The sequence below is a fragment of the Eulemur rufifrons genome, chromosome 16, assembly GCF_041146395.1.
Source record: "Eulemur rufifrons isolate Redbay chromosome 16, OSU_ERuf_1, whole genome shotgun sequence".
Taxonomy (NCBI): domain Eukaryota; kingdom Metazoa; phylum Chordata; class Mammalia; order Primates; family Lemuridae; genus Eulemur; species Eulemur rufifrons.
In genome coordinates, this window is record NC_090998.1 from 10,340,383 (window position 1) to 10,355,026 (window position 14,644).

The window sequence follows — 14,644 nt, forward strand, 5'->3', positions numbered from 1 at the left end:
ACATGTTGAATGTTCTTAATCATGAAATGACTCCTGCAGCTTCTAATTCATAGTACCAAGCAGGGTTTACCTGTCTCAGAATGAGATAAAAGGGAACCATCTTTTTCTTATCTATATCCAAGGGGAAACTCAGAAGTTCTCCTTTATACCTCTCCTCTAACTCTACACATAGGGACCTGGACTGAAGAACTTTATGTCCTTCCACCTTCTCTTTGAAGGAGGTCTTGGTCCACACCTATAATCCTGAGCAAGTAGAACGTTGAATTTTCTCTTTTTTCAACTCCTTTATTGAATTTCTATTCTCTCATTTCATCCCAAATTATCTGGACCTTGTAATAGTCTAGATAAAAACATGGTCCAGGGGGAAGCTAGGCTAGGATGTGAGGGACCAACTTGTTTGTGCCATGCCTCAACAAACATTGCAGATTTCTAAAACCTCCCTTGAATGACACTGCCCCCCACTTCTACCCAGGATCTCTCGGACAGAGACAGTGGAAACGAGACTGACTGTTTCTCAGCTCAGGGTATATGGTATGTAGAGCCTCATTCAGCAACATTTCAGATATCTAGGGAAATGTGTAAAGGAACATCCAGGATCCAGGTCCCATTTCTGCCTTTATGTCCCACTAGAAAATCCATTATCTGTTCTTGGAGGAATTGATTCCAAGAACATAATCACCCCTAAATTTTTCTTGCCTGGGGATCTTCAAAGGACGCTATAGCTGTAGGAGAGGCTCTCTACTTGGATGCCGGCCACGTCTGCGTACAGTTCAGGAACCACTAACTCTGGTACTTGCAACACAGCCTTGTCATCTGCAGTTCTAGTGGCAGCTTCTAGGCGCAAATGTAGCTCTCTAGGTGAGGGGCGGCTGTCCTCACTCCAGCGCCAGCAGGACTTCATAATACTGTACCTGAGAGGGAAACAAGAGAAACTGACTTCTTTGGCAAGCAAATGTCTGAGGAACATGTCTCCTCTCCCCAAAAAAACCTCAACAAAAACCCCGCAATTCTTAATCTTCTGTTTCCTTTGTTTCTCATATTCTTCCCAGAGACTGATATTCCTTCTCATCCTCTTTATATCAAGTCTCTTAATATCATCTTCTCAACAGGTGCTCTTTCATAATAGGAATGACTTAAAATTTTTTGAACTATAGAGTATGACAGGACAGTTTTTTCACTATATATGGTTTATTGTGCATCGTAAACACTGAACAGTAAAGGAACAGGGCTAGGACTGAACACATGTCTTTCTTACTGTATAATGTGAGATGGAGATTTTAATCATTCTATATTGTGCATAATTTATATTGATTTCATGTTGTTTGAGGTATCTCTTCATCAAAATATTAAGGTCTTTAAGGTTAGGTATTTTGTCACTTTAGTGTCTCCTCTAGTATCAAGGACAGCATTTAACACCTAGAAATGTTTGTCAACAATTTCATTCCAGTATATCCAGCCACATTATTAAACTGTGTGTATATGTGTGTATATACACACATATATACTTAAGATATTTAAACTTTATAATCTGCTTGATACAGTAACTTTTTTGTAGGGAAAACCAAGTGCTGGAAATTTATTCATTCAGTGCTGAAAAACTTACAAAGTAGCAACAGTTCTAATAGAAACGTTAATATATTCTATGCTGTCTTCTCGTACATAATTTAATCTTTTCTTATGTTCTGTAACAGTGCCTTTTTGAATTTCATTGGTAATAAAATTCCATATATAATTTTAATTTTTCCATTTTATGTCTCCAGGTTGGTTCACTGTCTGCTTCTGCTAATAAGATTGTATCCTTCTTTTCCTTCCTTTCTAATTTCTTCTTAACCCCCTTGGTCTGATTGGATTCTGTCGTACTGAGAGCTGGGAAAACAGGAAGTCAGCAATTTTTAAAAGTTATAAGAACTGGTATACTCTGAATGAGTAACTCTAATGCAGTGAATTTTATGATAGTTGTCTTTGAACTGAGGCTGGCAGAAGACTGACATTTAGACAAAACACTACTGTACTTCCATTGGGTTTGGATCAATTCCTATTTTAGAAGCTTCCTGTGGAACTACCCTTTATTAAAATTATATTCCTAATATAGTTCTCAGTAGTTACCTCAACATTATTTGTATGTGGTGGGTAGGTATGTGTGTATATATATATGTGTGTGTGTGTGTGTGTGTGTGTGTATGATATATGAGATGTGTTTTACTGCATGGGTTTGGTCTAAAGCTATGCATTAGCACATAAGGACTGCTGCAGATCACCTGAGCCACTTTGAAAAGGGCATGATTGATAGGGAGCACAAGAAATTTGAAAAGATAGAATAGACCTTTAAAAGCCACTTACATGGTGTGTGTGCAGCTACTGGGTCTCTTCATGATTTTCCTCCTCTGGAGATACTGCAGGATGCTGGTAGGAGGGACTTCAGGGTATGGTGGTGCCCCTGTCATTATGGAAAGAATGACTGTAGGGTCTTCTAAAATATGAACTGTAACTAACACTGCTTTCCCTCTGCTTGGGCTAATTGCCAGCAAAAGGTACAGCCACAAGAAAAATACTAGATATAATACAGTTGCTCCCCGGTGATCAAGTAAGTATATAGCTTAGTAAATTTGGGGGAAGGGTGTTGGGGGCGGGGAGGAAAGTGATAAGTTAGTAGAATCTTGAGTCTTTAAGGAAAGCAATAAAATAAGACCTGTGCTCCATTCCCAATAACATGGAAGATGCTGCAGTTTCTCAATCAAATGGATGAATAAGTCTGAGGAAAACATTCTTATGTTTATGCGGAATCACTCTAGAAATTATCCTTGGGATTGAAAACATCCCTTAAAATTGGCAATGTTTGGGGAACTGAAAGAAAGAGGAAGAGAGCAAAAAATGAGGACAGGGAGGGAGGGAGTAGGTAACTAGGGAAGCACCACTTTATGAGACTATCTCAGGAATCAGCCTTGGATTTCACGTTAGCCCAGCTCAAACTTCAGAGTGGAACTAAAACCCTTTCAAAGCATATGTCATCCACCACTTAAATAAACATACTTGCATATTTGCATACAGGTACACACTGCTTTGGGGATCATCCTTACCTAGAGTCACCATCTCATAGAGCAGAATCCCAAAGGACCAGCTGTAAAAGAAACAAAGCCATCTACTTAATTTCTATTCCTGCCTATTCTAAAGAGAGCTCATTTAAATATCAGAAGCCTTTGGTAAGAACTCCATAAAGAAGGCAATGAGGGAGAATCAAGGGTGAGTGTCTGATAAAACAAGCAAAGTAATAGTGCCATTAGAAAGCATTTCTGTTCAATATGCTTAGATTCTAATCTATTTGAGGACTGGATTTATGTCTCTTTCCTTCCTTATCTCAAATTAATAAATACTATTATTTGTAAATGTGTGTGTATGCAGTTGCACACATGCACACACACATTTACTTAAATATAAAGAAATTTTCCCCTCTGCATGTTTTTCATCCTTTCCTTCTCTGCTGAAATTCCAGCTTTTATTCACAGCACAAGACTAAGTGAGTTTTATCATTTATCCATTATTTTCTCAGTAGATCTAATTGCCCAAACCTTGGAAAAATACTGACAGAGCAAGCTTTATACATAGTTGGAATAGGTATTTGCCTAAGTAGTATGCCTTGAAAGATGTATATTTTACTATTCTATAATATCATTATTAAACGAGTGATATTTTACAGTTTATTACTCCCAGATCTCTATTGAAAAACAGATGTCATTGGAGCAGCATTGGAAATCTCTTAACTGACTCATCATATTAAGCAATGTTCTAAATTCCCTCTGCTGCTCATGACTAGTAGGACTCATGCTAGTAGGATATTCTGTATTACATCTATGTGCTTCTCCAAGCAGTTGAGTCATATGGCTATCAGAAGTCAACTGTGATTCTTTACAATCCTGTTTATGCCAATTTTATATGTAACTATAATTATGTAATCAATTAAATATTACATAAACTAAACATAAATGCAAAGAAGTGTTATCTCCCTGCAAACTAAGTTGAATACTTTGAAAATAGTCCATAAAAATACACTGCTAAAAAGAAAGTAGTGTCACATTTGTGTGGGCGAGACAACTGTAGGAAATTGGGAAAAATAAAAATCTGAAGTCAAATTATTTCACAATTGTTGTTTTCAAGCTTTTCACTCTACTTAGAATCATCCCAAACTGGAACTCAAAATAAGTCGTTACGAATGCTATTTATACAGGAAACATAACATATAACTTCATTTAAGAGGCCCATCTTCATAAAAAGAAGACTTGCCCCTCCTTCAAAAGATTGATAGATAAATGTACATTTATTTAAGTTAAATTATTGGTGGTATGTTTTTATTTTAATAATGCTTGTTTAACTGGGCTTTTGATTAAGTAGAACCACTGCCTTGTGATAAAAGACTCCACTAGGTTAAGTCCTCATATGAATGTGAGTAATCTTTTCATTTTTTGTTTTTCTTTCCTAATTAAGGCTGCTAATTTAATACAGAAAGAATACTTGAAAAGGCACTAAAAAAGGACTGCAGACAGATGCCAGACATGAACTCTGTCACGTAATATTTCTGCTTGAGAGTATGTCTGACTTTTTTTCTTTTTAGAAACACAATCTCACTTTGTCACCCAGGCTGGAGTGCAGTGGCATGATCATAGGTCACGGCAGCCCCGAACTCCTGGCCTCAAGTGATCCTTCCACCTCAGCCTCCTACAGTGCTGGGATTACAGACGTGAGCCACCTCGACTGGCCTACAGTATGTCTGATTTCTAAGTAGAGATTTCATTTGCAAACCTAATTGGCAACAGATCAAATCATGTTCAGGGAGGACACCCAGGTCATGCAGGGAAGAAATCCAAAGGCCAGGAGGAACAAACCGTACACATCTCCTCTGATGCCAGCAGGTCTCAGGAGAAGCCGTTCTGGGGCAAGCCACTTGAGAGGTATGGTTCGCGTAGAGGAGATGGCCCCTCGGGCATGGACTTCATAAGCCAGGCCCAGTCCACAGAGCTTAGCAGTAAGATCACTTTGGATTAGGATGTTCCTGGCTGCCACATCCCCATGAAATAGATGTTTATCTTGTAGAAATTCCTGTCAAAATAGTATGAAAGATGATCAGCTGTCTGAGGTCATCACTAGGATTACGGACGTGGAGAAGCAGTCCTAGGAATCCCCAGAAAGACAAGGACATTTTCTACTCTGAACAAGTCTCATTAATAATGACATACTGCCTCCAAAGTATGCTAATGAATCGGACATGTTTTGCATAGTGTGTAGGATTACCAAACTGAGCAAGTAATCCAAATGATATTGACAGTGGATTTTTGAAAGAGTAATCACCCACTGTACATCAAACCCTGATCTCTGCTTGATTTCACTTTCCTCTCAGGACCCAGTTAGACACTGGAAAAGGGAGTAGGTTCCAAATTTCTAGCAGTAATCCCCAAAATAGGGTAATAAACACATAGCAAAATTGAATGTCATAATAATGAATTTATATAAAGTTCTACATCACCTCATTTTGTCCCTAAAAGAACTGGTTGAGGTGAGTTATGGAAGTATCTTTTAGATAAATCTAAATGATTACACAAGGTCACATAGTTATTAAATGGTGGTGACCGGAACCAGGTATTCTAATTCATAGGACATACTATACAAACTCTAGTAATAATTCTCAAGCCAGGCTGCATAACAGAATTGCCTGAAACCAAAACCTAGGAAGAGAGACCTGGTAACTTACGGTTTTAAGAAATATCAAAGTGATTCTAGTATAGCCAATAAAGCATTGGAGAGCCACTGCACCTGATGACACTGATTTGCTGGAGTCATTTCCTTCAGCATCAAACTATTCAAGACTTATGGAGAAGTCGAAAAGCTATACATGATCGAAGAGCTAGAGATTAAAGTCTATGGTTACTAAACAAGGATGCTATAAAAAATTGTAGAGGTGATAATTTCCAATCATTGATGATGAAAGAAACAGTGACTAGCAGTTTTCTGTCTATGGTAAGGTTTTAGAACAAAGAAATTATAATGAGAAGAATTAAAGAATGTACTAATTTTGAGGTTGTTAAAAATAAGAAGAGCGTGATATTGCCTTGTAACAGGTAATGTAGGGCCCTGATGAATGCATCCATTTGATCACTTCATCACTATTGGGTACCTGTGCCGTTATGGTTCAGAATACAAGGTAGGCTGTATCCTGACACTATAACTTTATCAAGGGAACAGACTCATTTATGTGGTATGTTTGTTCCCTTTCCCTTGGAGCTTCAGTCATAACTACTGCTCTTTTCCTACCTTAATACCTCTTTTTTTCTTTTTCCTGATTCTATTTAGATCTCTGATATATTTCACACTTCATGGTGGCAAGATATATCAAATATTATGCTTGACATAGTAGCTTCACAAAGCCTTGATTTTTCTTATGCTAATTTTAAAAAATTATCTAAATAATTTCATAGAAATAGTCACCTAAATTTTCTGAGTAATTCTAATAAAGGTGATTTTTTTTCTCTTAAATCCTGAGTTCTTTCTCGTCCCTCTTTTATTTAAGTTGGTTTAAAATAAAGGAATGATCCCCTTGTTACTGCTTCTCATTCCTCCTTTTCTACTTGTTCCTTCATTTTTTATAAGTATATGTACTCCCTATCACATTCAGTATCAAAGCAAGTCTCTAACCAAACATGTTCTGAACTAGTTCTTCTTGTTTTTCAGGTATAAAATTGTATACTTCCTTCTGGTTCTGTAGCCTTTCACCCATGCAGTTTCTCTTTCCATATCTTCTCCCTTCTTGCTTCCCTATTTCCCCTTTTACATCTGTTACTATTAGTATATATGGGGAAATAAGAGTATCAAGACATGGGCATATAGCTCTTGACCCTAGCTTTTGACCTTTGAGACTAAGAAACCTTTAAAATCCTTCCTGTTCCTTCTATAAACCCTAAGTTGATTATTTTCTTCCTGGAAGTACTAATCCTTTATTATAAATGATTTCATAAAGGAGGGACTGAGAACAAGTTATCAGTGCTTGAGTTTCTGCCCCCTAACTTCTATTTCTCTTTAAAGTATATACCCCATTTGAGTATATGGATACGAGAAATGTAGCACCAAATATGAGGCTAACAAGACAAATCCTCACCATCTGTTGTCATTTTGCCTAGTCTTACCAGAGCCAAGAGGACCTGCTTTCCAATGTGATATACTTGTTTTTCTGTGAGATCATAGAGAAGACCATCCATGGTCATCACATCCTAAAAAGACAGAGAAAAAAAGCATTATATCCAAATGGCATGAACAGATTTGGGGGAAAAAATGAGTTGGGCAGAGATACTCTGAAATGCAGATATCAAAGCTAAGAAAAATTACAAAAACATAAGGACTAATATTCAAAAAGAGACTGGCTGGCATGGGAGATTTTCAGATATGCAGAGAAATACAATGATTCATTGGACTGGACAAACAGTTAGAAATGTAGATAGGCCAGGCGCAGAGGCTCATGCCTGTAATCCTAGCACTCTGGGAGGCCGGGGCGGGAGGATCGCTCGAGGTCAGGAGTTCGAGACTAGCCTAGGCAAGAGTGAGACCCCCGTCTCTACTAAAGATAGAAAGAAATGATCTGGACAGCTAAAAATATATAGAAAAAATTAGCCGGGCATGGTGGCACATGCCTGTAGTCCCAACTACTTGGGAGGTTGAGACAGTAGGATTGCTTGAGCCCAGGAGTTTGGGGTTGCTGTGAGCTAGGCTGATGCCATAGCACTCTAGCCCAGGAAACAGAGCGAGACTCTGTCTCAAAAAAAAAAAAAAAAAGAATGTAGATAAATAGAAGGCAAGAAAGACTGAATAAAGCAGCAGTTTTTCTGGAGCTGTATGTGTTGTAGTGTGTGTGTGTGTGTGTGTGTGTGTGTGTAGTTAGCACATTAATGCATCTTTCTTGAATGCCTGGAATGTGCCCGATTCCATGTTAGGAACTTGGAATACAAGAGTGAACAAAATAACATGGCTGATGCCTTCTGGAGGTTATTGAATGGCAGACACATGTATATCAGAATCAAATAATCGTATATACATAAATGGTTACATATCTATAAGAGCCATGAAGGAAATGTACAAAATGCTAAGAGAGGATATGATGGTAGGAAGAAGAGAACTGATTCAGTTGGAGGGACAAGGAAAGCTTTTGATGAAAATCAAAAAGCTTCTCCCTTCTTTGCATAGTAAATGTTCACTGAAGGATGAGTGGACATTAACTATGCAAAGAAGAGAAGGGAAAAGTTTGGTGTAACTAGAAAAATATATGAAGATGATCTGAAATAAAGAAGCATGGTATTTTTCAAAAATGGAAGGTAGTGTGGTTAGAGCACAAAACAAGTTATAGATGGATAACCTCTTTAAAAGGTTTGAAATGTCTAAAGACTTGCACATTGTCCTCTTTACAACACTGGATGGAAGACATTAACAGGGTCCCTTTTTCCTACCCATATGTACTATAATCAGCATATTGAGAAAGTTCAATTAATATTGAACTTGCTCATTAGCAAGTGAGAAACTAGGGAAACAGCACTTCAGAAAGAGGAAAAGGACTTCCATTTAAGTCTAGAAATGTCTGAACGTTTTAATTTTTTAAATAGGAGTTTGAGGTACAAAAACTTAACAGGCTGAATTTCTCCCTGAGACATGCCTGGCATACTATTGTGATATTACAGAATGGAAAACACAATAATGACAAAATGACAATCATTACTAACAATAGTTCTGTTGTGATGTAATTGTCCTTATAACAGCTACCATTTTCAGTCCTTACTATGTACCAGCCACTCCTATGTTTTTACATGCATAATTTATTTTATTTTTTGTAATAATTTATTATTACTCCCATTTTACAGATTCAGAAAACTCAGGATCAGAAAGGTGACTTGGCCAAAGTCACAAAGCTAGTAGGAGGAGGAGCCTAAAGTCCATGCTTAAACTTGTGCTTCCCAATATGGTAGCTGTTAGCCACATGTGGCTACTTAAACTTACATTATCTAAAATTAAATAAAATTTAAAAATTTAGTTTCTTAGTCACACCAGTCACATTTCAAGTGTTCAAAAGCCACCTGTGATTAGTGGCTATCATGTTGCACAGAGCAGATACGGAATATTTCTATCATTACAAAAAGTTATATTGGACAGTGACACTTAGTTACTGTTTTGTTGTTACAAAGTCTCTCTTTTTTGTCACTTGTCATGCCAATTTACATGTGAACAGCCAATCAAACAGGCCAAGGCTTTCCTTCCTAATACCTCTACCCTAATGCTCACCCGGCGACAGGTCCAGAGAAAGCTGAGCAGGTCCCCCTGGGCCACATCTTCCAACACCATGTAGAGTGGCAGCCTGTCTGTGCAGCAGCCTTCCAGCTGCACCAGGTTCTTGTGTTTCCCCAGGTACTGATAAAACTGGATTCGCCCTAAGAAATCCTGCACCTCTTGGAGCTCAGCTGGTTCTGTGGAGGACAGAAGAGCCAGGCAGTTAGCAGAGCATCCATCACCAATGAGCGGGAGACATGGAGCAGGAAGCAACTTCAGATAGTAATTCTCAAGGCCCCACAGGGGAGTGAGGGTCAACAAAAACAAATAGAACGGGGACCAAGTATTAGAAGAAGATGCTCAGTGTCACTGATCTTTTATCAAAGGTCACATAGAATTATAGGTCTTAGAACTGGATAGGCTTTCATCTGCCTAAATAGACAAATATTCTGTTCACATTAAAACATCATCACTGTCTAGGCCCTTTAATATTTTTGCTTATCCTTGTTCTATTTTATATATCCACCATTACTGACCTATATCATGAGTATTAGCAAAAAGAGAAATATAGTATCAGGAAAGGGCATCAAATAGCGAAGAAAAAAAAGCTGGCCACAGTGGCTCACCCCTGGAATTCTAGTTCTCTGGGAGGCCAAGGTGAGAGGATCGCTTGAGGTCAAAAGTTTGAGACCAGCCCGAGCAAGAGTGAGACCCGGTCTCTACAAAAAAAAAAAAAACAACAGCTGGGCGTGGTGGTGCACACCTGTAGTCCCAGCTGCTCAGGAGACTGAGGGAGGAGAATCACTTGAGCCCAGGAGTTTGAGATTGCAGTGAGCTATGATGACAACACTGCGTTCTAGCTGGGGGCGAAAAAGTGAGACTGTCTCAAAAAACAAAATAAAATAAAATAAAATAAAATAAAACAAAATAGTGAAGAAAAATGAAGAAACGATCTCAGAATCCTAGTCTGAGTAACATCCAATGTGGAAAAATAAATTCTAGCAGCCTTGATAGGCAAGGCTGGGCTGGGGAAAGAAAGAGCCCAAGAACATTTCTGTCTCAGTTTTCTACCCTTTCTTCCCTTCTTCTTCTGCACACAATTGTGATCACAATTATCTGCTGATTGACATCTCAATGTTTGCAAACCCTGTTAACATTTACTGTTAGGAACTCATAATGGAAAAGTAAAAAGGGGAAGGGAAATCTAGCACTTCTCCTTTTACCTTTTAAAGCCTTGAGGACAACACTCTTTGGCTTAGCAGAGTCCCCGGTGTTGATTTTGGCTCGATAGATGGCCCCACAGCTACCATTGTAGATCTGCTCCAGAACCTCAGAGAGTTGTTCCCGGGGCACCTGCAGCTTAGCCAGGGCAGGTGTGGTAGCTCGTAGAAAGCTTTCCACTGATGTGTCCTTAAGTGGCACGACCACATTTCCTCCGTGTCCTGCTGCTTCCCAGCTTAGGCTCCTAGATGGAGGTATAGGGGCAGTGCCTGGAACAAAGAGATGATTTCAACCAGCTTTTCCCTGCCCTGCAGACTCAGGAGAACAGAGCCTGGAACAAGTTGGCATGGCAGTTCCCCAAGCAGTTTTCTCTCTGGCCAGTGTGGGGCTCTCTGATGCTTCTCCATAAACATCAACACCAAGATTATAGAACATTTATAATAATCCCCCATTACTTCCAGGACAACTCAGGATGGACCCCTGGAAAATGGTCATGATATTTCTTTTCTGTCTTCCTCAGGATTACAATTCAGTATTCCCCATGAGTACAGTATGGAAGCAATTAAAGAAGTTTCTAGGCCGGGTGCAGTGGCTCACACCTGTAATCCTAGCACTTTGGGAGACTGGGGCAGAAGGATCACTTGAGCTCAGGAGTCTGAGACCAGTCTGAGCAAGAGTGAGACCCTGTCTCTACTAAAAATAGAAAAAATTAGCTGGGCATGGTGGCGTGTACCTGTAGTCCCAGCTACTTGGGAGACTGAGGCAGAAGGATCACTTGAGCCCAGGAGTTTGAGTTTGCTGTGAGCTAGGCTAATGCCACAGCACTCTAGCCTGGACAACAGAGTGAGACTCTGTCTCAAAAAAAATTAAGGAAATTCCTGAATAGGTACCCAAACCATAGATACCTAAAGGTGGTGGTAACTACCAGGTACTATCATTTAAGTCAGTCAAATGGCTTTCAGTGTTGGAGGAAAGGTATGGATAACTCATCAACTTTAAGCTATAGTTATTCTTCCTCCCTCAAGTTGTCTCAAAAGTCAAATTATTCCATATTTTCTTGAGTCTTAGTCAAAAAACTCTTCTCGTACTTTTTCTCTTCTTTAGCCAGCATGAACTTTCCTCCAGTTAAAAAAGGGAGTTTCATTCTTCTTGTTAAAACTCCATGCATTCATTCATTAATCCATCCACTTATTCAACAAATATCGCCTGCTACATGCCAGGTATTGTTCTATGTGCTGGGAACAGGCAAAGTTCAGATTCAACTGAAGATTACTTTCTAGTGGTAGGGGAGAGGAAGCAGATAATAATATTTCAAGCAGTAATTATTGTAGAGGAAAATAACAAAATGAAAAGAAGCATCACTGATGCTATTTATATATGAAGGTCAAGAAAGGCCTTTCTGATGAGATGACATTTGAGAAAGACCTGGAAGCAATTAGGGAGCAAACCATGCTTGTGTCAAGAAGAATAGTGTAGGCAAAGGGAGCAAGAAGTGCAAAGGCATTGAGCAAGGAACATACTTGGTATATTTGAGGATAAGCAAGAAAGCCAGCACAGCTGGAGCCAAGAGGGACCACTGGAGCATTGTAGGAAAGAAGGCCAGTGAGGCCTAGAGCATGTAAGGTCATTGAAAGAATTTTGTCTTTTTTTATTCTGAGCAAGACGGGAAGCTCTTGGAGGTTTCAAACAGAGAACTGACAGGACTGACTCTGCCTTAAAAGAATCATTCTGGCTCCTGTGGGGAGAACAGACCGTGAAGGGGTAGGCGAGAAGCAGGGAAAGCAGTTAGGAGTGTACTGTAATGATCTATGCAAGGTGAGAGTGGCTTGGGTTTATTTTGAAGATAGAGTTAACAGGATTTGCTTATAGATTAGATAAGAACTGAGAGAAAGGTGAGTTAAGGATATCTTTAAGGTTTTAGCCTGAAAATACACAGGCTGGACCTTGCCATTTACTAAGACAGGGAAAACTACTGGAGGAGGACATTTGTGAGAGAATCTTAGGAACTTTGTTTTGGACATGTTACATATGATAGGGTAAAATGTCATTCTTCAAGGATGTTACCAAAGCTGGCTTTAACCCTAGGTCCTTACACACTCACACAGTCAAAGGTTTGGTAGTCCATTAGGACAAAGAGGACAGAAACAGGTCACATGAGGCATCTCTTGCCCACCCTTCTGTCAGTCACTCAACAGAGTTCCAACTCATGGCTTCTTAGAGAAGAGATCGCCTCCTCTCAACGCCTCAGGAGGGAACCCCTGCCTCTCTCATTGCAGGTGCCTAGACTCCTAGACTCGGGCCTGTTGAAACTTGGACTATATTTTCCCTAATCTCCATCTTCCCTGAGCCCCTTCCCAGCCCCACAGTTTGAGCTTTACCTCGGAGTCCAGGACGCTGCTGTTGGGCTCTTTGTTCTCTGATAAAAAGCCACAGGATGACACCAAGTAGGATAAGGAAGGCGCCAACCAGGAGAGCTGGAACGATAATCACTTCGTACTGCTTCTCCTGGACAACTGGGTAGAATCAAGCAGGAAGAGAAGAAAATGACAAAGAAGCCTGACCTGATGTCCAGTTTCCCCTGCCCATGGGTTCTCAGCTCATCACACATGAAAAGGTCATCTCTTCTACCCTCCCCTCTATTCCAATTCAACAGAAGCACTCCTGGGAGCAACACCAATCATAAATCCCAGTGTCACTGTTTCTGAGGCTGTAAGTGTGTCCCATGCCTCTTTTGTCATTTTTACTACTGAGATAAAAGATGCTGCATCTGGATCACCAATTGGCATTTATTCCACCACCCCCCAAAAAAGTCAATGGCCTCTAGTCTCCATTCTTATATCACCACTATCTTCATTTCTACTAGAAATCGAATAATCCTCCTTCAAGAATCTATCCAGACCTTAGTCTCCATAATGCTAAAATCAGAGCATAGACATCTGTGTGTCTGCACTTACCACACAGCTTGTCAGTGAGACTGCATTCCAGCAGCACCCGTGTCATGCCTCTCTCACCGCCCATTGCCGCCGGGCTGTCCACTTCTCTGCTAGGCCCGCAGAGAATGTACAGAGCACGGCTGTGAATAATTCCCAAGGGCTGAGTGGTTCTGGAAAAAAAAAATGGATCATGCACAATTTTAAACTGCCTCTATAAATAACTAGTTAAGTAAGTGGCTACCTCTCTGAGTCATCCTTTTATCTCCATCTGTCTGATATTCAGGCTGGAAGAACCCTCACACGCATACTCCCCAGCCCTCAGCATTTTTCTTCACCCTGTTATACAGCAAATACAGCCCTGATCTGGTCTTGTCCTTTCATCCCATGGTTACTGAAACTATTTTAAAGGCTCTCCTCCTACCCAGGGCTTCTGCTCCCATGCTCAAGTACAGATTCACAGAATCTGTGTGAACAATTGTGATCTGTGGCTTATGTGGGCAGGATCTACCTCCCTTACAGCACTTAAATGTGTCTAATTTTTTTTTTCTTTTTGCTGTGCATCATACTTTTTAACAAAACATTTATTTGTATACAAAGTTAATTCAGAAATGAATAAATAGTTGGCTGATGCCAAGAGATAAGAGTTTTGCATTTGTTTTCTTTCTCTGAACTATTACACCCTCATAAGCAATGAACAGACAGCATTTATCAATAAATGCTATTAGTTCCTAAGCTCTCAGAGCTTCAAGGAGCTTCCCCTGCTTATAGCAGATATAGACACACATTCATTCATACCAGGATATAAAGGAAGTATCAGTACCAAGCCACTTTCTCTTTCTCTCTTTTAAATAAAAATGGAATATATTCATATGGTCCAAAAATGAAAACACAAAATGGTATAGCACAAAAATCTTTTCTCCCCCTTACCCCATCCTTCTCCATTTATCCAGTTCCCAGTTCTCCTCCAAGAAGACTATAGTTACTTGTTTCTAGTTTACTTGGCAAGAGATTCTTTATGTGACTTTTAAGTCTACATAATCAGCATATATTTCAAATGACACCTCCAGAAATTTGGTTCGTTCTTTCTGAAGAGAACTTGTGATTAATGCTCTCCCATATAGCTACAAACTTTATATTTTGCCCTTACTTGACAAGAGTCTCCTGTGGCTCCATGGTCAGGAAAGCCTGCTTCTTTAATT

The 14,644-nt window shown here is 39.6% G+C and overlaps 1 protein-coding gene across 1 annotated transcript; it reads right to left on the bottom strand.

The window, feature by feature from the left end:
- Positions 1–706: 706 nt before the first annotated feature.
- STYK1 (serine/threonine/tyrosine kinase 1) lies at positions 707–13,530 on the bottom strand. Its single transcript, XM_069490887.1, has 9 exons — positions 13,467–13,530; positions 12,891–13,025; positions 10,515–10,781; positions 9,307–9,488; positions 7,170–7,253; positions 4,883–5,091; positions 3,078–3,118; positions 2,341–2,437; positions 707–911 (listed from the first exon to the last, which is right to left on the bottom strand). The coding sequence occupies exons 1-9, from the start codon at positions 13,528–13,530 to the stop codon at positions 707–709; spliced, it is 1,284 nt and encodes a 427-aa protein (XP_069346988.1).
- Between the last annotated feature and the right edge of the window lie 1,114 nt (positions 13,531–14,644).

Coding starts and splice junctions, on each gene's coding strand:
- STYK1 (XM_069490887.1), bottom strand. CDS start 13,530: ATGGGCGGTGAGAGAGGCATGACACGGGTGCTGCTGGAATGCAGTCTC. Junction 2,438..3,077: donor CTATGAGATGGTGACTCTAG/GTAAGGATGATC, acceptor CCATAATGACAG/GGGCACCACCATACCCTGAA. Junction 912..2,340: donor AGTAGCTGCACACACACCAT/GTAAGTGGCTTT, acceptor TTTCCCTCTCAG/GTACAGTATTATGAAGTCCT.